This window comes from Macaca thibetana, chromosome 11 (genome assembly GCF_024542745.1).
Source record: "Macaca thibetana thibetana isolate TM-01 chromosome 11, ASM2454274v1, whole genome shotgun sequence".
Lineage (NCBI taxonomy): Eukaryota > Metazoa > Chordata > Mammalia > Primates > Cercopithecidae > Macaca > Macaca thibetana.
In genome coordinates this window covers 99,534,644-99,556,616 of record NC_065588.1, presented here as the reverse complement: position 1 = coordinate 99,556,616, position 21,973 = coordinate 99,534,644, and the positions used below count along the sequence as shown (strand labels likewise).

At 38.3% G+C, this 21,973-nt stretch overlaps 1 protein-coding gene across 5 annotated transcripts in view; it reads left to right on the top strand.

Moving 5' to 3' along the window:
• Nucleotides 1–18,920, top strand: part of C11H12orf42 (chromosome 11 C12orf42 homolog) — a 183,683-nt gene extending 164,763 nt beyond the window's left edge. For 4 of the 5 annotated variants that reach the window (XM_050748481.1, XM_050748482.1, XM_050748485.1 and 1 more), the window contains 2 exons: nucleotides 14,516–14,887; nucleotides 18,319–18,920. In XM_050748481.1, the coding sequence (XP_050604438.1) occupies nucleotides 14,516–14,887; nucleotides 18,319–18,767 (821 nt within the window). In that variant the 3' untranslated portion in view covers nucleotides 18,768–18,920. The remainder of the gene's footprint in view (nucleotides 1–14,515; nucleotides 14,888–18,318) is intronic. The other variant, XM_050748484.1, reaches the window with a different exon arrangement.
• Nucleotides 18,921–21,973: the final 3,053 nt, after the last annotated feature.

Sequence of the window (21,973 nt, the reverse complement as noted above, 5' to 3'; positions counted from 1 at the left end):
TTCTCTCTAATAATTTACAACTTTTTTTTTAACAAAAAGGTATACTCACCTAAGACGTTCAGTTACAATGTGTCCAGTGAGGATACAGCAAGAAATAACTGGAGTCATTCAGAAGACAGGGAGATTGTTGTGAGCATAAGCAGCAGATTAGATACATGCTTATTCACTAATCTTTTCCTTGTTTATTTTTTTTCCAAATCTCTTAACTAGAAATAAAGTTCAACTTTTAAAAAACATGATATTTAATAACCAGAACCCCATATCTCTAATACTGAACATAGAGCTATCTCTAAGCACAGTTGTCAGTGAAGAAAGCTTGCTATTTGCTGTTAGGTTTAGTATTGAAATCATGTGATGTAATTGAGCTCCATTCAGTTCTATCATTATAGTTTGTTTTGCATAAGATTTAACCAAACGAGGCATTGTCAGTAAACTCAGGCCTTTGAGTAAGTTCCCTTTTACTAACTGTATCAACAGTGTAATTCTTACTGGTAGAAATTTCATGGATTTACTGGTCTTTACTATTAAGAAGATGCTTGAAGACTCTGAAGTGTTAAAATATGTGATTTCTCTTCTCAGTGTGGGAAATTATGCCTGTTAGAAGGAGATACCATTTGGCGTAATGATTACATGTTATTAAGTTAATATTTCAATTGGGTTGCCTGGTTATTCTAACCCCCTGTGGCCTTGAGGTATATTCCTTAACCATTATCTCTCACCATAATGTCTGCTGCTGCTTCAAAGAAGTGAAAGGATGTTTGTTGAAAGAGGATGTCATCACTCAAGATCATCTTCCTTGTTGGAGTCACCTGTCAGCCTAATACATTTATGTGGACAGCAGTAGGTTCTGACAGAACTTATAACGTTTTCTTTCTCGGTTGTGAAATATGATGGATGTGCCATACCAGTGACCTTTACACAAGGCCACATGTTAATATTCAGGACCTCCCTTTTGTTGGCCTTGAACAATGGCTGTCATTAAGGAAGCTTGGTTTGCCAATATGCCCTCTGTTAGGATGCTGGACCACTCCTGATTGGTCACCAGGAAGTATCATGTGCCTTTGATGGAAATGACATGGAAGATGTATGGTCAAAGTGCTGTGCTCAGCACCACTGCTGTGCGGAGGAGAAAACCACTATGACCCAAATAGCCCTGCACTCAAACAATGTCGCACCAACCAAAGACAACATATTGGGAAGAAAAATGCTTGTAAACCGCGTGTGTTAGAAGATGTATTGGCCAGACGGCCATAGGGCAATCTTTGAACTATTGAAATCTTTAGAAATATTGTTTGGTTCTGAAACAATACTTACAAACCTAATTAATCAAGCATAGATGGTTTATTTTCAGGCTTTCCACGGTGTGTTGCTTTAATGCAAGAATAGGGTCTGTGGGTTCTTTTGCTGTTTCACAGGGGCATGCAAAAACTCAGCATGGGTATTCTTGTTCATACAAGTTGAAGCTCTAAATTTCAAAATAATATCTACGTAGATCTCTGGTGATCCCTTCAGCAAAGACTAGGGTTGAAGGTAGCCTGGATTTATTTTTCAATTGTTTCTGACTCCCTGTGTGACTCTTTTCCCACTCTTCTGCTTAATTTTATTCATCAGAATTATTTATCCATAGGTTCATTTAAGAAAGCTCATCATTCCTGTTGAATTCTCTAGCATGAGGGGAAAACATTTTAGCTTTTTTTCTTAAAGAATAAACACAGTGAAGGGTTGGTTTCCTGAATATGTGCTGTTGAATGATGTGATTTAAAAGGTTCACATGTACACCCCTTCGAATTTTAATATCAGCCCTTTTCCCATCTTAATGTCATGTTTTAAAAGAGTCAGTGAGAAAATGTATGTTCTCAAGTGGGGAGAATGAAAGACTTGGAAACAGCCTCATATAAGAAAGCTAAGGTGTTGTCTGGGCTAATAATGTAGGCAGGTAGCACAAGCCTTTTGTGTCTCTAGCAAACTGTGGTTGACATAAGTTAATCATTTAGATGAAAGAATCATTCAGCTACTTAATTGCATGCAAAATAGTGCTTCACCAGAGTTTTAGCACGATGTGAAATATTACACTGGGACATGGCAGTTGAATTGTGTGAGTACAATTCCTGAAGGTCAAATCCTGGTTATTCATTTAGAGGCAGATTATTGACATTGTGGATTCTCCAAGAGCTCCCCACTGTGTCCTCCAGGGCTATGTCACTATTCACCAGCTGGTTAGAATACACGGGGCAGGAGAAAGGAAAGGGACTGAAACTCAGCCCACAATTATGCAGTTTGTAAGCAATTCAGATGAAAGATTTAGTGGGAGGAGAGATGCTCAAGTTCATTCTTTGTTAGGAAAATACGTATTAAAACCACAATGCAGTGCCATTTTCTACCGGACAGGCAAAAATTCAAAAAACAATTCAGGTAATAGCAAGTGTTGGCAAGGATATGGAACAACAGAAAACTGCATTCACTGTAGGAGTGTAAATTGGTATAAACATTTTTGGAAAACAATGGGTATTCTACAATAAGTTTGAAGATATGCACATCCCATGACTTGGCACTCCTAGAGAAACTAGGGCACATGCACAAGAAGACATATACAAGGGTGTTCATAGAAGCCTTGTTTGTAATACTTTTTTTTTTTTTTTTTGAGATGGAGTCTTGCTGTGTTGCCCAGGCTGGAGTGCAGTGGTGTGATCTCACTGCAACCTCTGCCTCCCATGCTCAAGCAATCCTCCTACCTCAACCTCTGGAGTAGCTAGGACTACAGGCACATGTCACCACACCTGGCTAGTTTTTCGTAATTTTTGTAGAGACTGGGTTTCGCCATGTTGCGCAGGCTGGCCTCAGACTCCTGGGCTCAAGCAGTGTACCCACCTTGACCTCCCAAAGTGCTGAGATTATAGATGTGAGCCACTGTGCCCAGCATGTTGGTAACATTAAAACAAAAACAACATAAGACTGGGCTTCACCCCTATGTCTGTCAGTAAGAGAATGGACAAATACATTGTGGATACTCATATAATGAAATTGGGTGAGTCTGGGGCTATTTATTTTCTTTATGTATATATTAACATGTGTATATGTATACCCTTTTGTACATATGATATTAAGTTGTAATGTGTGAAATGGCCTATATTTGACCATTTTTGACCTACAAAATAACAATTTCATGTGGCAACATAGTGTTTCAAAAAATAAATAAATGAAGTTCATTAAAGAAAAAAATGCTCAGTGTAGTTAAAAAAAAGTACTCAGAAACTCATAGGCTTATTAAAATTGGAGAAGACTTTGGAAATCATTTTTATTTTTCTGTAGATGGGGAAACCAAGGCCTAGAGACATTCATTCAATGAATCAATGTATCAACGAGAACCAAATGCTCTGGCTCTCAGATCAGTGTTTTTAAAATTATATCTCATGTTTGAAACAGTTTGTAGTCTAGCCCAGACATTTAAAAATAAAACATTCCAATATAAATCTATGTCCCTAGGCTGGAGATTTTCTGTGATTTACATGCAACTGAATAAGGCTGATGATGTCATAGGGAAGAGGTGATATCGTGGGAGGAGGATGAACTACATCTGAATACTCTGCAGTCATCTTCTGTTGCACGATGAGAGGCTGACCCATGTGTCCCTTTACTAGGAGAGAGGGAGTGGTTGAGTGATGTTTGGAGAAAGAACATACTTTTCTCAGAAGAAGAAAAAGGCACATTTATACTTAGCAGAGTACCTGAGCTATGAAAAATGCCTGTTCCTCTTGTAGCAACTTTACTTTCCCACATCAATGGCAGACATCGGTAATTGCTCCATGAACCAAGACACAGCCCTAAAATGCTTCTTGAAAAATTGGTGCCACAACCAATTTTGGAGGACTGGTGTTTGAGACAAAACTTGTTTGCCACCTTTGATGGGGGCAAGCCACTGTGGTGACTAGAGCTGGAACGAGTGACTATGATAAACTGAGCAATGTGGACTAATCTCTGAGGAAAGAGAAGTGAAGTGGTTATCCCCAGGGAACTCTGCCGAAGAGGACGGAGATGATGTGGCAACATGGAGAAGGGTGACACTATAATACTGAAGAGCATTCACTGGAGAGATGAGGGATTCATTCATTTGCTGTTTTTTTTTTTTTCCAGTATAAGTTTTTGAGAATTTACTATGTGCCAAGTGCTTGTGATATGGCTCAGAGCTGGTACTTACCCTCATGGTGCTTACATTCTAGTGAGGGAAATGAACATTAAACTTGTGAACAGTTACACTTATGGTATATGGTTAATCAAATAAAAATAAAGCAGGAAAAGGAGACATGATGGAGGTCACAGGGGGCTTTTTTGGAATGAAAAAGGCAGTAAGCTCTTGAGGAGCAGTTACCTTTCAGATCAATCAAGAAGGAGACAAAAAAAGATTTCATATTATTTATTCCTTCTCCAAGTCCTTTCTTTTTTGTTTAGATGAGTTTATGATCTATGTTATTTTCCCTTTTCCTGAAAAACTTCTTTTATCCTCTCCTGTGGGCAAGTAGGCTGGCAATGAATTTCTCATTTTTGTGTGTATCTAAAACAGTCTTAGTTTTTCTTTAGTGCTGAAGGATAATTTTACTGGATATAGAATTCTGGGTTGATGTTTTCTGTTTTTTCAATAGTTTAAATATTTGATTCCACTATTTTCTTGCTTTCATGATTTCTGATGAGAAGTCTACTGTAATCTGTTTTTAATTAAATTTTAAATTGACAAATAAAAATAGTGTATGTGTATATATGCTATTTATATCAGTATATATATAGGTATCAGTATATATATATACACACATATACACAGTACTATATGTGTATATATATGTATATACTGTATCAGTACTGTGTGTGTATGTGTATATATATATACTGCATCAGTGCATGTGTGTGTATATTTATAAAAACATTTTGTCGGGGTGTGTGTGTGTGTATCTATAGTGTGAAGTGTGATGTTTTGAAATATATATACCTGTGGAATGGCCCAATCAAGTTAATTAACTTGTGTATTATTTTACATACTTATCATTTTTTGTGGTGAAACCACTTAGAATTTACCCTCTTAGCGATGTTCGAAACACAATATGATGTTATTAACTGTAGTCACCTTGTGGTTCAGTAGATCTCTCACTGTAACTGTTATCCTCGTTCTTCTATAAGGTGTATGTCTCCTGTAAATTTTCTAAATGTCCTCTAAGATGTCTGGATCTACTGTTTTGTGCCTGTCATTAATTTTAGGAAGTTCTTAGCCATAATTACTTTATATGTTTTTTTCTGTTCCATTCTCTTCCTCTGTTTCTCCTTCATATATTCCAATTATGTATATGCTGCACCTTCGAAAATTGTCCCACAGTTCTTGTATGTTCTGTTTTGGGTTTTTTTTTTTTTCTCTTTCCATTTTAGTTTGGGAAGTTCATATTGACCTATCTTCAAGTTCACTGATTCTTTGGCCATGTCTAATCTACAGATGAACCCATCGAAGGCATTTTTTATTTCTGTTACAGTGTTTTTTATTTATAGCATTTCTTTTTGATTCTGAGTTTTCATCATTCTGTTTACCTTGCCATCTGTTCTTTTATGTTGTCTACTTGTTCTGTTAGAGCCCATATTAATTGTAGTTATTTTAAATTCTTTATTTGAAAATTCCAACATCCGTGTCATATCTGAATTTGGTTCTTATGCTTGCTTTGTCGCTGTAGCCTGTATCTTCTTGTGCCTTTTGGTATGCCTCATAATTTTTATTGAAAACCAAGGGTGATGTAGCAGGTAATAGAAACTGGGATAAACAAATCTTTAGTATGAGGTTTTATGTTAATCTGGCTAGATGTCGGGTTGTGTTTAATGTTTGTTGTAGCTGTAGGGGCCAGAGGCTTCAAATTTGTCCAGTGTTCTTTCTTTTTCCTATTTTCTGGACTTTGAGATTCCCTAACTACCCTTTCACACAGAAAGGCTGCATCTTGCAACATATTTAGTTGTAATCCACTGTTATTCTGAATCCCTGTGGGTGTGATGATAAGGTATGGATTGAGGGGAAAGATTCTATAATCTTGTGATTAAATCTCAGTCTTTTAGTAAGTGTGCCTGTGACCTTCACAAGTGTTTCTTAGCATTTTTTTCTCCCTCTTAGATAAGTAAGACAAGAAGGCTAAAGGGGGCTGGAGTGGGAAAGATTCCCTTCCCTCAGCTAGAACAAGGCCCTGATATGCTTTTGTTATGAAGAATTCCCTGGCCATGTTTCACAATGATTACTCTTCTCTTCCTCCTGTCAAATCCATGAAGGAATCTTTTTCAGACTTTCACCTTGGGAAACTGGTGGAGTTCCTTGAGGCAAAACTCACTAAACTATAGGTTCTCTCTAAACCTGGTCCCCAGAAGATTTTTATTCTCAAGCTACCTCATAACTAGCCTCCTACAGCTCATCAAATTTACCTTTTAAACATTCCTACCAGTTTACGGTTCCAGAGGCTTCCGCTCTAGGTAAACAGATCCTGGTTTGACTATTTGGATTCACCATACAAAACTACCAGGCACATCAAAGTTGCCATCACCTTTTACTGGGCAACTGCCGACTGCCTTCTAACCTGCTTCTGCTCTCAAAACCCTTGGTTGCTTTCTATTGCATGTTGTGCAACTTCCCAACACCTCTCCTGCCCTTTCCCTCCATCCATCGGGACTGTTCTCAGTTCTGAAAACACATCTGTCTTTGTCAGGCTGGGATACTCTTTTTTTCCACTCCTGAAGTGACTAAACCCTTTTCAGCCTTCAGGCTAGTCTCAGATTAAATATCATCTTCACTGATCTCCACTCATATTTCTCTGTCTCAGTACCTTGTTTTTCATTAATATCACTCACTACTATTTATAACCATGTAATTGTGGCCTGCTTTTGCCACCTTCCCCTATAGATTGCAAGCCCCACAAGGGCATACGTTTGCCTTATTCTGTCATATCTCCAGGGTCAAGTACAGGACAAGACACATAGTAGGCATTCAATAAATATTTTTGAATGAAGATATGTATAAGATGAGGCACATCCTGCATGGATGAAAATGATATAATTTTCTACTTGAGTCCTTGCTACTGGAAGAGGTCATTCAGGAGCTACAGAGGGAGAGAGGAAGGAATAGTTTCAGTAACAACAACAACGATAATAACAGCTAAGACTTGTTGAGTACGTCCTATGTGCCAGGTACTGCTCCAAACTCTTGTTAAGTTTAATTCATTTAATCTGTATACCAATCATGTGTGATAGACATTATCATCATTTTTATTTTATGAATGGGAAAACTGAGGCAGAGAACACTTAATTAGCTGGGCCTAGGTAACATAGCCGGGAAGGGGAAAAGCATAGATTTTACTTGAGCAGTCTGGGTCCAGTGCTTGTTCTCTTGGCCTCCAACCTCTGCCACCTCTTGGGTGTGGTGTATCTCAGACTCTTCCTTCGCTTCAGCCCTGTAAACTTAAAAATGACTTTCACTCCCTAGTTAGCTGAAAAGCTGAGTAGGAGATGGCAGCCTTCATTAAACCCCATTATGTGGTCTAAAAATACTTTCTAAAGCCTAACACTGGAGTTTTAGCACGAATAGAAAACCTATTTGAGGTTTATGTTGAACTTTAGATATGCTGGAGATGAAATCAATTAGCTTCAAACTCTTATTTGTGCCTAGAGAGAAAGGCAAAATGAGCTTTGGGGAATTAATTGTCTCTGTTTCATTTCTCCTTTTAGGACAATTGCCATTAGTTTTTTCATAACATGAACATGCTAGAGTTACAAGCATGAGACAGAGGAAAAGACAGAGTGGAAAAATGAACACATAGAAGTTATTTTTAAGAGATGGCTACAAGAAGTGGGTGTGAAGTGATCACCTCGCTAGTATCTCAGAGGGGCTGAAAGTATACAAGTTATCATACTTGTCTTTTTCTATTGAATCAAAACTGAAAATGAATACATTAGCATTTGTCATGATTTATCCTGAACTGCTTTGCAGCTCAAAGGGAATGAGAAGTTGTTTCTGTAAAATACATTCTTTATTTTATTGTACCTTGAGCTCATCTGCCACAATATTACTTCAAATAAAATTGGCAACAGATGGAAGTCCTGTGCTGCAAAATAAGACACAGAGATGCTTACATATTAAAAGAACTGGTAAAACTTGAATATTCGGAAGAATCTTTTAACAACCAAAGCACCAAAAAAAAAAAACCCCAAGTGTATCAGTAGTTGCGAAAGTCGTGCCCTTGTGTCAGTAGCCTGAGGACGCTGGAGGACACGGTTAAGAATGTTGGACCTCGAGAGGCGGATAGTTTAAACTCTGATCCTTCTCATTTTATTCATTGGAACTTTGGGCAATGTAGAGAGTACTAGACTTTTTAAAGATATCATTTCTTCTTCTGTATGTTAGAAATAATGCTCATAGCATTTTCTGTGGGCCAAGGCATGGACAATAGAGCAGGGCCTGGCCAATGGTCAGTGCCCAGCGTTTGTTAGCTGTTAGCACCATGACCACTTGCATCCACCTCACTTCATGAAGCCCAGTTCATGGGAGTCACGCATATCCTCTGGCACTACTGGCATTGATTGTGTAGTAGAAAACAAAGCTATCCCCAAATTTTAAGACCTGGATCCTAAACTCAGCTTCTTCACTGCCTAAGAAGGGGGTGTAACAAGACACTTCCTCTCTTTGAATCTGTTTCCTCCTCAGTAACATGAGTAAGCCAGAGAGTTTTTGTGAGGCTCAAGTGGAGTTACTGGTATGAAAACAAAATCTAAAGAAACATGCAAGTTGTAAAGGAGCAAATAATGCTGGTTTCTGAAATGAGGACCATCTATAGAAAGATACCTGAGGAGAAAGACTTTACCGATTTTATAGCTCTAGTGTATTCATGATTGTTTGACTGAACAAAAATGATAACAGCCCCTGAAATCTCTGATGAGTGACTGAGATCAGTAGCTCCCTGCCCTGATTATACGTTTTCATTGCTGAAAGACTTAGCATGAACAGATACTAGGGTCCCACTCTCAGTGATCGGTCAAGGATGGGAGCACATGTTTATATTTTTAAAAGCATGTCAGGTATTGTCTGATGTGCAGCCAGGATTGAGAAATACTGTATTCGATGCAAGAGATGTGTCACGTAACAAAAAGCACTGGACTTTAAGTCATGGGCTATGGATTTTGGCTCAAGTTGTCACTATCTAGAATGGTAGATTTGAAAAATTATAAATAATACTATTAATAAAAGCCATTGGAGATTGCAAAAGGACTTTCCATTTCCAACAGTCTGTTTCTGGTTGTTTAATGCCAAAACAACTGGTTGCTCTAGCCACTTAGGCAACCTGGTAGTTGTAGTTGTATCATAGAGGCAATCCAAAATTCATTCAGGGGTCTGAGAGACTAGAAGGTTCTGGTTTGCTGAAGTTCATTTTGCAATAAATCAGCTGATCAACTTAGTCTTAAAATGATCACTTCTATTGGCCTGAGTAATCATTAGGGTAGTACCTAGTATATGGTAGAAGCTATAAATATTGATTGAATAACTAAATAAATAAGCGCAGTCATCACCTGTCTCAACATCATACCTGGTGGCTTTAATAATTATTCCCTATACTTAAGTATAAGGAATACACACACACACGCACACACACACATAATGCCTGTTAATATTGCAAATACAAAGTTACTTTCTCTTCTGAGAAGCAGTGAAATCTTTAATGCACAGGTCATAAGATCCAGTTCCCTGGAGGTATTTAAACAGAGGTGGATATTGAAGTTGGTGGGGGCTCAGCCTCAGATGACTTTTAAGGTCTCTTTCAACCACAACTCCTGGAATGTGAAAGTGTATAAAGTACCTCAGGCCTTCCATCTTGTTCATGATATTTGAACAGCAGAACAAGGGCAGATAGAATGCTATTGGTTCTAGTGTTGTTTGTTTTCCTTTAAGATCAAGAGATCCAGTGCTACTGTTTTGAATAATTCTAAATGTTTCTCTGCATTTGGGAAAGCCTGCTAAATTTGTCTACCATTTCAAATTCTGGTAGACATTTTTTAAGATGAAATGAGGCAACCGATTAAAATGAAAATGAAAAGCCTAACGTTTTGGAGGTAGACCAGATTTCTAGAGTTCTAAAATCTGCTTGCGCACAGGGTTTGCAAATGCATTCCCACTGTTCAAGGCTGAATATTTATAAAATCATGTTCTGGAGTGAAGATTCTATGAAAGGAGGTAATTGATAGTGTGGCCTTTACAAGGCTGGCATAGGCCAAAGACACAAATTGGTGGCCTCTGATGATTCCAAGAGCAGTTGTGTTTTGTGTGTCTCACACTATGTTAAAAAAATCCAAAATGTTACCAACATTTAAAACTCAGAGGTTTTCACATGCATAAAAATATATATTTCTGCTTTTCCTGAAAATCTGGAAAGACTATTATGCATTGCTGTAAAGAAATACCTAAGACTGGGTCATTTACAAAGAAAAGAGATTTAATTGGCTCCTGAGAAGGGGAAATAGGCAAGTCCCATGGCAAAAGTAGGAGCAAGCGAGAGAGAGAGAGAGAGAGAGAGAGGGGAGGGAGAGAGAGAGAGAGAGAGAAAGAGAGTAGGAGAGGAGGGGAGGAGGGGCCACACACTTTTAAAAGACCAGATCTCAGGATAACTCACTCACTGTCACAAGAACAGCACCAGAGTGATGGTGCTACACCATTCATGAGAAATCTGTCCCCATTATCCAGTCACCTCCTACCAGGGCCCACCTCCAACACTGAGGATTGCAATTCAGCATGAGATTTGGGTGGGGTACAAATATACAAACTATATCAACTGTCTACAGTGGACCCACATTCTCTCATGGCAATAAAAGATAGGATCTGACGGTCTCTGGCCCCTTATACTGGGACATACCACCCCAGGGTATCCCCACTTGGACCCTTCTTTCATTTCTGTCATCCGCCTGGCCACTGAAGGCGTTTGCTTTGGTTTCCCCTCTCAGACAAAACTGTGACTCAGGAGGGCTGGCATGGCCAACACCCTTCTTGCCATTTGACTGTGCCTTGAATGCAGGGAATATATGTCTTGCTACAAGTTGTTACACTCCAGCACCGTTGCTTCTACTTGGTAGAACTCAAGAACTCTCAACTTATCCTGCTCCCATTTCATACCTACCAATTCCTGGTTTTCCCTCTTTTCTATCCCCCAAATCTGGGCACTTTTTTTTTCTTTTTTTTTCTTTTTTTTTTTAGTGAAAAGGGCTGGTATTAATAATTATGGTTGACCCCTGAACAAGGCAGGGGATAGGTGTTGACTCCTCATACAGTTGAAAATCTGCATATAATTTTTGACTCCCCTAAAACTTAGCTACTAGTAGTCTTCTGTTGATTGGAAGCTTATTGATAACATAAATAGTCGATTACCATATTTTTTGTATGTTATATGTATTATATACTTATAATACAATAAAGTAAGCTAGAGAAAAGAAAATGTTTTTAAGAAAATCGTAAAAAATATATTTACTATTCATTAAGCGGAAGTGGATCATCATAAAGGTCTTCAACTTTGTCTGCACGTTGAGTAGGCTGAGGAGGAGGAAAAAGAGGAGGGGTTGGTCTTGCTGCCTCAGGGGCAGCAGAAGCAGAAGAAAATTCCCATATAAGTGGACCTGCTCAATTCAAGGGTCAACTGTACTCTGGGACAACATGTGTAAATTGGAGCTATTGTAGGTGTAATAGTTTTCTAGGGCTGCTATAACAAAGCATCACAAGCCGCCTGGCTTAAAACAACATAAATTTATTTTTTCACAATTCTGGAGACCAGAAGTCCAAATTTAGGTATCAGCAGGGTCTTCTCTTTCTGGAGATTCTGAAGGAGGAAGCCTTTCAGTGCCTCTTTCCTAGGTGTTGGTGGTTGTTGGTGGTACTTGGGGCTCCTTGGCTTGTAGGTACACCCCTCCAATCTCTGCCTTCCTTATCACATGATATTCTTCCTGCATGGCTGTGTCTCTGTTTTCTTTTCTTATTAGGACACCAGTCATATTGGATTAAGGACCACCATTTTAGCTTAATTATCTTTGCAAAGACCTGATTTCCAAATAAGGTTATAGGTTACAGGTTACAGGAGGTTAGGACCGCAACGTATCTTTTAAGGGACACAATTTATATCATAGCAAGCTAGGTCATTTGTTCATGCTACCTCAGGCCCAATGCCTTCCTGCAAATTGCCCTTTATTTGTCCAGACAAGTCTGCTCAACACCTCACCCAATCAGATCCCAAAGCTCTAAACACTTATCCTTCCTTATCCTGCTTCCTCCATGAATGATCTCATTCCATGTTACTGTTAGGCGACAGGTCATCTGATTAAATAAAGGTAAGGAATGCTAAACTACATTGACTCTCTAAAGTTTATCTGCACTGTCTAATTAAAGATGATTTCTGAATTATAAGAATAAAACATATTCAGTGCATAAAATTTGAATATTACATAGAAGCTACCCAGAGTTTGAATTATACCTCTGAGAAGCAACTGTTAATTTGATTTTCTTCCAGTTTTTATTCTTTGCCTCTTAAAAGTCAAAATTGTATAATTTTATGTGTCGTTATAATTAAGCATTTTTTTCCATGTAAACTCTAGTATACTATATAATGTTAAATATTTGTTAAGTGTTTTCTAAATGCCAACTACTACCCTAAGTACTTTATGTGCATTATCTAATCTACTGTTAATAGTTATAATATTCTTAGTGGTAGATATGATCATTCCTATTTTACGAATGAGAAACTGAGGCAGAGTAAACCTAGAGAATTTTTTCTAGGCTACACAGCTAGTATTTCATAGAATCAGGATTCAACTCCAGCTCACCAAGCTTCAGAGCTTGCACTCAGAGCACTGTGAAGAATATCTTAACTTAGAAACAAACCATAATTCGTTTTGATTTACATGGAAGCAAGAATCTCAAAAAGAATTGGCTTGGGTAATAAGGAAAAGGCAAATGAATCTTGTATCTTTTCATCCCTTTTACAGCACCCCTCTCCCCAAAAGAGATCTCAACACTCAAATCTCAATCCTACATTTGCATGCACACACAAGCACACACCTACACACACATGTGCGCACACATGCATGCCCCTCTACCATTCATCTAGTTGTAAATCTAGGGAATTATTCTTCCCTTTTTCTGTGTGCCTCTTCCTCCCATAATCAACCCACTACCAAATTGGCTAAGAAGCCAGATTTGCTTCTTAGATACATCTTTAAACTGTCTTATCTCCATCTCCTCCAGGTCACCATCACCGGTGGCAGGGAAATGTGGCATTGCACCAGCTCTGCTCATTAATATCTTTGACAGTTGGGAACTTTTTCTCCTATTTACTTTCTACTGAGAAGTTAGAAATGTAGATGTGAATGGTTTGAGTTGACACAGTACGCTGTCAGTTTCCCAATGGAAATGAATTAGGTAAAGGAACCCACATCAACTACTGGATAAGAATCAATGTGGGTGGTTTAGCTCTTTTCTGTCTGTGCTCTTTACAATATTCTAAGGCAGTTTTAAGCAATTGAGATTGTTTTTACCTTCTGACAGTGCATCAAAAGGAGTGGCTTGAGCAGTCAATATTGGGCTATGGGGTTGACAGATCTGGATTCAAGTTGCAACTCGGCTAATTATTTGTGTGACCTTTAGCAAGCTACTTGCTGTAAGCCTGTATTGGTTTCTTAGGACCACTGTCATAAATGACCACAAAATTGGTGACTTAAAACAACAGAAATGTATACTCTCAGTTTGGAAAGCTACAAGTCTGAAATCAAGGTGTTCACGGGTCTGTGCTTTTTCTGAAGCCCCTGGGGTAGGATCTTCCTTGTGGCTTCTTCCATCTCCTGGTAGCCCAGGTGTTCCTTGGCTTACAGCAGCATATCTCCAATATCTGTCCCCATCTTCACCTGGGTCTTCCCTCTGTGTCTTTGCCTTCACATGGCGTTCTCTTGTGTGTCTCAGTTTCCTTTTCTTATAAGGACTCCAGTCTTATTAGATTATGGCTCACCCTAATCCAGAATGACTTCATCTTAATTTGGTGACCTATTTCCAAATAAGGTCACATGCACAGGTGCTGGGGGTGAAGACTTTAATATATCCTCTTTTGCAGGGAGGGGAGGGGGTGAACACAATTCAACCCATAAGCCTCAAAACTAGCTTTCTGACCTGTGCAAGAGAGATAATAATACTACCTGCTAGATATGGTTCTTGTGAGGATTCAGTGACACACATGTCTGGGCCCTCACACAGTACCTTCAACATAACCAGAACTCAGCACAAACATCCCCAGTCTTCTACCTCCCTTTCCAGACCCTCCCCTCCTCTTCTTCTCCTACTCAGCTACCCCAGTCTGTCATTTTTGTTTACTCAGAGTAGAAACACAAAACAAGCAACCATAAGTTTACATATTACCTGACTCCATCCTTCCTGCCATTAATTTAGCAGGTGTTTTTGGTGAATTTTTCAAACGAATGTGTTTACCTTTCACAGTGTTTCCAGAAAGGACTCAAAGTTCAGTGGCGTGTAAAAGACTACTTTGTACTTGCCAGTACATAGTCCCCAGGTCTTCTGTAAGCACAGCTTCTTTGGATGAAAAAAGCTGTGAAGAAGCCCATTCCTCTCCAGCACCATCTGGTGAAACTGATGAGGCCCCATTGATTTCCACTGCCAGTGGAGAAACTGAGGAGAGAGCCAGAGGAGCACCCAAGCAGGCTTGGAACAGTTCATTTTTGGAACAACTGGTACAAAAGCCTAGTTGGGCACACTCAGTAAATCCTGTTCACCTGGAGGCTCAGGGCATACACATCAATAGACACACAAGACCTAAGGCCCAGCCCTTGAGCAATCCCAAGAAAAATTCTGGTAAGTATCACATTGTGGTTACTGATTCTCCTTGTTTCAACTGGTCACATTTTGTTTTCAACTTCAATATAAACAGAAAAAATATTGATTTCATGGCCAGTCCTATTCTAGAAGGTACCACAAGAACTACAGTAGCCAGTCCTCAATGAAAGTCTGCTTGTTGCCAAGTACTATATTGGAGGAGAGAACAGGTGTGAGTCGATGACAGATAATTTGATGATTCAGTTATTGCACCTGACAATGACAGCTATTATCATCACAATTCCAGCCCCACTTATTAAGCTTTCACCATGTGCCAGACACTGTGCTGGGCATTTTATATTATTTTATGAAATCTTAATATAATATTCAGGCAGATCATACTATTATCCCCATTTTACAGACAAGGAAGTTGTGAATTCATAGCACAAGATATAGGAGGAATGGTTCAAAGTAAGGACATGGCCCAGAAGGGATAAGTTTTGGAACCAGAAAGAACTGTGCTCAAATATCAGCTCTCTCCCATCTCAGCTCTGTAACCATTATCAAGTCCCATAAATGTTTTTGCAACCCAGTTTTTTCATCTGTAAAAAATGACAATTATTACTTCAAATGATTTATATAAATAAAATTTCCTGAACATAGTAAGGACTTAATGGGGGTGGTGATGATGGTCGTGGTACTTATGGTGCTGATGTTCAGACTGGAGGAGAGAAAATCTAAGGAAAAAAAAATGTGGATCTCCAAATATTCCAAGAGCTGTCATGTAGAAGAGGGATGAGACTAATGTTACATACTCTTCTCATTTATAGCAAGCTTGTCCGACTCATGGCCTATGGCTTTGCATGTGGCCCAACACAAATTCGTAAACTTTCTGAAAACATGAGATTATTTGTGCGTTGTTTTTTTTTTTTTTTTCCTCATTAGCTATCATCAGTGTTAGTGTATTTTATTTATGGCCCAAAACAAGACACTTTTTTTCTTCCTATGTGGCCCAGGGAAGCCAAAAGATTGGACAGCCCTGCTTTATAGGGACCTTTTGAGGTAGGTTCCCTCCACATGTTTGTACAGTTTGTTTAAATTTACTAGAAGACAAAAGAGATAGATTTTGACTCAATACAAAGGAGAACTTTCTTTGAACTAGAAGAGAATATACTGCATGGGCTGGAAGTGCTCAAGCAGGGGGCTGGGAGACCTTCTTCCAGAAAGGCTATGTCAGAGATTCCTTTGTTTCTGGGAGCTGGGCCTGGTGATGAGAAACAGAAGATGCTGGTTGGCTAACACTTTTGAATTCTTACTATGAACAAGGCAATATGTTGAAATTGGAATGTATATCTTCAGTTTTGATCCACATGACCCTCCTCTGAGATAGAAACTGTTATTTTCCTATGATTTAGTGCAGAATCCAGGTCAGAGTATTTCTAGATCCAGGTTCTAAATATGACTATAGTGGCTCTTGAGCACTGAGCACTTGCCATGTACTTGATGCTCAACATTTTGTCAGGTTCTTTCTTCCAATTCTTAGCTAGTTTCCTTTCTCATTTCAAGTCTGACTTGCAATGTCACCTACTTAGCTCTTTCTCAAATTCCTGTCTCAGTTTAATTTTCATCATAGGATTTATTTACCAGCTGGCACTTAAAATTTATTCATTCACTTACTTGTTAGTCTGCTTCTCCTCCCTACTTTTTATCGCCTGCCATGTTCCCTTTGTATCCCCAAGGTCTAGAATACTGCTGAGCACATACTGGGCATTCAGATATTATTAAATGAATGAACAAACCTAATCTCACTAGCAACCCTGTGAAGTAGGTAATATAACTCCCATATTTCGGGTAAGGACAAAGAGACTTAGGCCAGGTCATGTGCCAAGATTGGAATCTATGAAGTCCTGACCCCAGAGCTTTATTTCATTATACCACACTGTCCCTTTAAGATAGTTTGTTGCAAAATGTATCGTTACTAAATTGCTTTCAGGGAAAGACATTTCTATCTTTTTTTTTTGACTCAAAACATAGGAAAGCATATCCTGTCTAGGTCATGCCCTGTTGCTCCAAACTCCAAAGCTACATCAGTGTTCTCTAGTGGATTCTTCTTGCACTGAATATTGTTGGCAGTGAATGGTCCATCTGACAGGGCCAGAAATCCAAATCAACAGCTATTAAGCACCTAGTGTTCACAAAGCAACACGCTTGAAAGTTTTCATTTACTTGGAGATATTAAAATGCCATTCTACCTTTATTTCAGGAAGTGATTCCTGCATTGGAGAATTCAGATTCACAAAAAAATTTTCACTGTTTGACTTGGGCATGTGACATGTGCAGAGGGAGGTACTCAGTACATACTAGGCATAGAACAGAGTGTAATGAACTAAACTGAATTACATAAAGATAGACTGACTGACAACCACTGTTAGGAAGGTACTATTCATTTTAATTCTTTTATGTATTTTTTGAATTTCGGAATGATCTGAGTTGCTCCAAATATTCTAGACATCTATATGCTATTAAAAACCTTTTGAAAGCTTCTAGAAAGTGATTTAAACACATAAATTATCTTAAGTCCCTACTGAAGAATTGGACTTTAATTTGTGTAGGTCAATGGGCAGAATTTCTCAGGTAAAAGCTCCATGATTTATATATGTATTTATATATAAATCTTGAAGTTTATATATGCAATATATTAGATAATATGGAAGTTTATATATATATGAACATGTAGGTAAATATATGCATGTGAATATATATATATATTCACACACATATAGCAGTCTTGGCTATGTTGTAAGAAAACCACATCTTTTGTATGGAAAAATTATTTTGTTGGGCAAAGAAAGAGAAAAATCAAACTTATTAGTATTAGTGGATATGTGTGTGTTATGTAGACCCAGTCTTAGGTTAATTTACTGTTTGTTTTAATCTTCAGCTGGTTTGAAGTTTCCAATAAAACTAATTAAGTAACAGCCTTTTGTTTTTTTAAAAAATCATCAGTTGACAGTCTACAGGGACTGTAGACACATTTGCTTTCACATATCCATTAATAACTCCACTTGACAATTTTCCATGCACAAACTTTCCCCTCATTTAGAAGTTCGAGCCCTATTTTAGCCACCGATTCTTCTGTGTCTCTCTCTTTGGGGGTTTTGAACAGTTTTCCTTGAAATAGAAAGTTTTCTGAGGATTATGCAAAAGCTATATATATATTGAGGCGTTGGGGAGGTGGTTTCAAAGAACAGGAAGGGAATAGATAGCATTTTTGTTTTCTTAGATAAATATGGGGAGGCAGGTGAGGATCATGTCAGGGTTTTATTTATTTATTTATTTATTTATTTATCTTTCCCCTCTGAGCACATTACAAATGTCGATTTCTCAGATGTCCAGTTGTCGCGGGGGCGCGGTGTGGTCCCGCACACTTGAGCCTCATCTCTGTCCTGCTTTCCTGCTTTGCCTTCCAGGTTCCACCGCCAGACCTTTCACTGCCATCGGCCTCTGCAGGAGGAGCCAGACCCCCTGCGCCCTGCAGAGCGCCGGCCCGAGTAACGCAGAGCTGGAGCCGAAGGAGAGGATGGCAGCCCCAGCAGGCTCTCAGGCACACCCCGACATCCAAAGCAGACTCCTGGGCGCGTCCGGAAATCCCGTCGGAAGAGGCGCGGTTGCCATGGCGCCGGAGATGCTCCCCAAGCATCCTCATCCCCCGCGGGACAGGAGGCCTCGGGCGGACACCTCCCTCCATGGCAATCTGGCAGGAGCGCCCCTTCCTCTGCTGGCTGGTGCTTCCACCCATTTCCCCTCCAAGAGGTTAATAAAGGTTTGCTCCTCAGCACCCCCCCGCCCAACCCGGCGTTTCCATACGGTTTGTTCACAGGCCCTTTCTAGGCCGGTGGTGAATGCTCACTTACATTGACCGCTGCGAGGGAATTGTTCGGCGAGTGCTGCCCATCTTCAAATCAATGCCTGCTCAGAACAACAGAAAGGGCCTCAGATGTACTGGTTTCCACAGAACCATTGTTAGGCTTTTGTGAAGCATTTTTGAACCTAATAAATAATGTCAAAAGTCCGTAGCGCAGCCAAAAATGTTCCTTTTGAAGCATCTCTAATAGTATTTTTGTTCTGCGGTGTCTCCCAGTGTTACAAAGAATTTGTGCCTCACAATAGGGATGGGGTACATCGCGTGCCACTTTGCAACGTGCCTCGTGGGATTGTGAGGACCCCTCTTTGTTTTGCTTTCGCAGGTAAACGGTTTCACTTGCCAACTTCGCCTTTAGCTTAAGGATGTTTTCTAAGGGCCTTTAGAATTTCTAAACAGCGATTGGGAAAACATAATTGAATGTCTGTAATTTAATAATTTACATGAAATTTGATTACTCCTGATGTGCCCAGGGGAATTTTTCATGTCGTATTAAGGGTTTAATGTTAGAAATCTGAAGCTGGGCACTAGTTTGAGGCCCTGAAACACTTGGAACCAAGTTTAATGTAAAAGAGGTGCTGAATTTGCTGATTTGTAATACAAAATACTGGAGCAGCTTAGGGAACCTTTTATCAAACTGGTAATTTTAGGCAATACCTTTTATTTTGTTTAATATAGCAGCTTTTCATCATGATGGGATGCTGATGCCAACTTTATCAATTGATTTTATGAGTTTAGGTTTTCTCTTTTTAATATAGTGGGGTTTTTTTTTCCCTTCAGAAACAAAGAGAAGTCAATGTGACCGATATGCTTATATGCAGTTTTGCACTCAAGTTCCTTGGAATTTTCCCACAAGCTTAGATTCACAGAGTTTGATAGATGGAGGTTGTCAAATCTTACTGCATTTAAAAAACTTTTTTTTTGCTTTAGTTCAACTTAATAGACGTAGTATGATTACATTTAAGACAGCATAATGTCTCAAGTCCAAATTTAAGTCTCAAGGTTTTGAGAGGAATGAAGTGTTATCAGCAATAACTTCCTAACATTTAAGAGTCTGTTTAGTCCTTTGGAGACTGAAGACTGTTTACTTTTTTTTTTTTTTTTAATATTAGCATGCTTTAGGAATAATGCACTTTAAAGAAAAATAGTATCCCTAAACTTTAGAGCTTTCTTGGTTCCAGATTAATATGATTTTTATAATAAATATACTTTTATTTTATTTATTAATATGGTTTTATTATAAGACAATGTACAGGTTATCAATGTTGATTTTTGTGGTTTCTTGAAGATATACTGGCATCTGCTCACCAGAGTTCATATGACAATCATAAATTCAACTTCATGCCATTTGGTTGGAGATTAAGTGTGTAGGCAAACTCATGGACTTATATAGAAGTTTGATTCTGGGATATTTTAATTTGCTATTTAATTATGAGTTAACACAACTGATGTTTTTAGGTCAAGAAATCATTAAGTTATTTTAAAATAATTAACCAAAAATTTGTAATGGTCAATTTCAAGAATAGAAAATGTACTTGATGTAATAGATGGATTCCTTCAACTGTAGAAGTGCAAATTACTGAACTTATTAAAAATGCAAAACAGAAGGAGAGATCTTGTTCAGAATTCAGAAAAGGAATACAGGCTACAGATATAAAATATGTTGTATTCTAAAGAAGTTTCCCAAAGTGTTTTGTGAAACACTGGTGTAAGAAAGATAGTTTGTGAAATGGAGAGTCCATAGATAAATATGTCTGAGAGACGCCCACTATGCATGCTCTTAGAGAGTCATAGTAACATTAGGTCCCTGAGAAATCCCATAATTAAAAAAATCTGATAAACTCTGTTTAACCCAATGTCTAGCAACCTTATTTAATCATGGAATCCTGATAGATTGGTGTGTGTGTATATACATATACGTGTTTTTGAAAAAATCCTATCAGTACTTTGTACCACCAGTGTCCTATGCAACACACTTGGGAAAACATTGCTCAGAACTCTGTTCTAAATACACCAAAGTCTCTGTAGATTTGTAGGGTTCAAAGTAAGGATTTCTTTTCACATTAGTGAGGTAAAAATCAGGGCTAAAGAAAGAAGCACTTTGAGACCCTATTCTTCCTTGGAGCAGTGTAATGAACTGTCTCTGTTTATTTGTCCTCATTTTGGATGCACATGTCTGGGAGAAAATTAGTTGATCCAGCCCTGATCATGCTCTTTAGTGATGGATGAGAAGCATTTTCAACTCTGTCATCGTCATGGGCTGGAGGTCCTTTGGAATGACAGCTTCTTTTGTACTATAACTTAGACACAAATGCACCAAGGTAAATGTAGTGAATTCTTTACTAATACCATTTGTTCTGAAAGCAGCGCTAAATTAAGCAGTCATAACCGAGGATGAATCCATTTAAGGAAATAAATAATATATTTTTATATGTAGCACAGGCAGTGAGGACTAGAATGAGGCCCTATTGTGTAAAATAATTGTTTCACAGGTTCTGAGTTACAGTTTGACTTTATTTCTTTTGTGGTTTGACTTATGGTTATGTGGCATTACCATATACTATAAGTATCTTTAAAGAACATAATATGCCACTTCATAGAAAAATATTTTTATGAAAGTTGCATTAGAAAATAAATATTGACAAATATAAAAATTTGGTGCATTGAAGAAACCAAGTATTTAGGATAGTCTGTAGTGAATAATGTTTACAAATAAGGACTCTTTATAATATATAAAATAATAATTATAACAGCTAATATTTATTGTGTATTATACTAGAGACTGTCCTGTTTAACATGTATTAATTCATTTAGTCCTTATAATGGCTTCATGAAGTAGTTACTATCATCTCCATTTCATAGATAAGGTAGCTTCATCTTTAATGATAATAATGATAACATATACATACATATACAAATATGTTTTAAAAAACTGTATGTTATTTTATATATGGTGCTGTATTATACAATATGTTATGAAAGCTAGTATATATGCATATATGAATATGTTTGTGTTCCACCTACATCTATAAATCAGTTTTTATACCCTGCTGTTGGTACATAAGTGAGGTGAGAATAGAGACTCTACTCACATCCCGTCACCTCCTGATTATATAGTAGAGAACTAGAAGTGATAATTATGGGTTGACAACATAGCATACATTTGAACATTTGAACACTCTGAAGAACAAAGCATAAGAGAT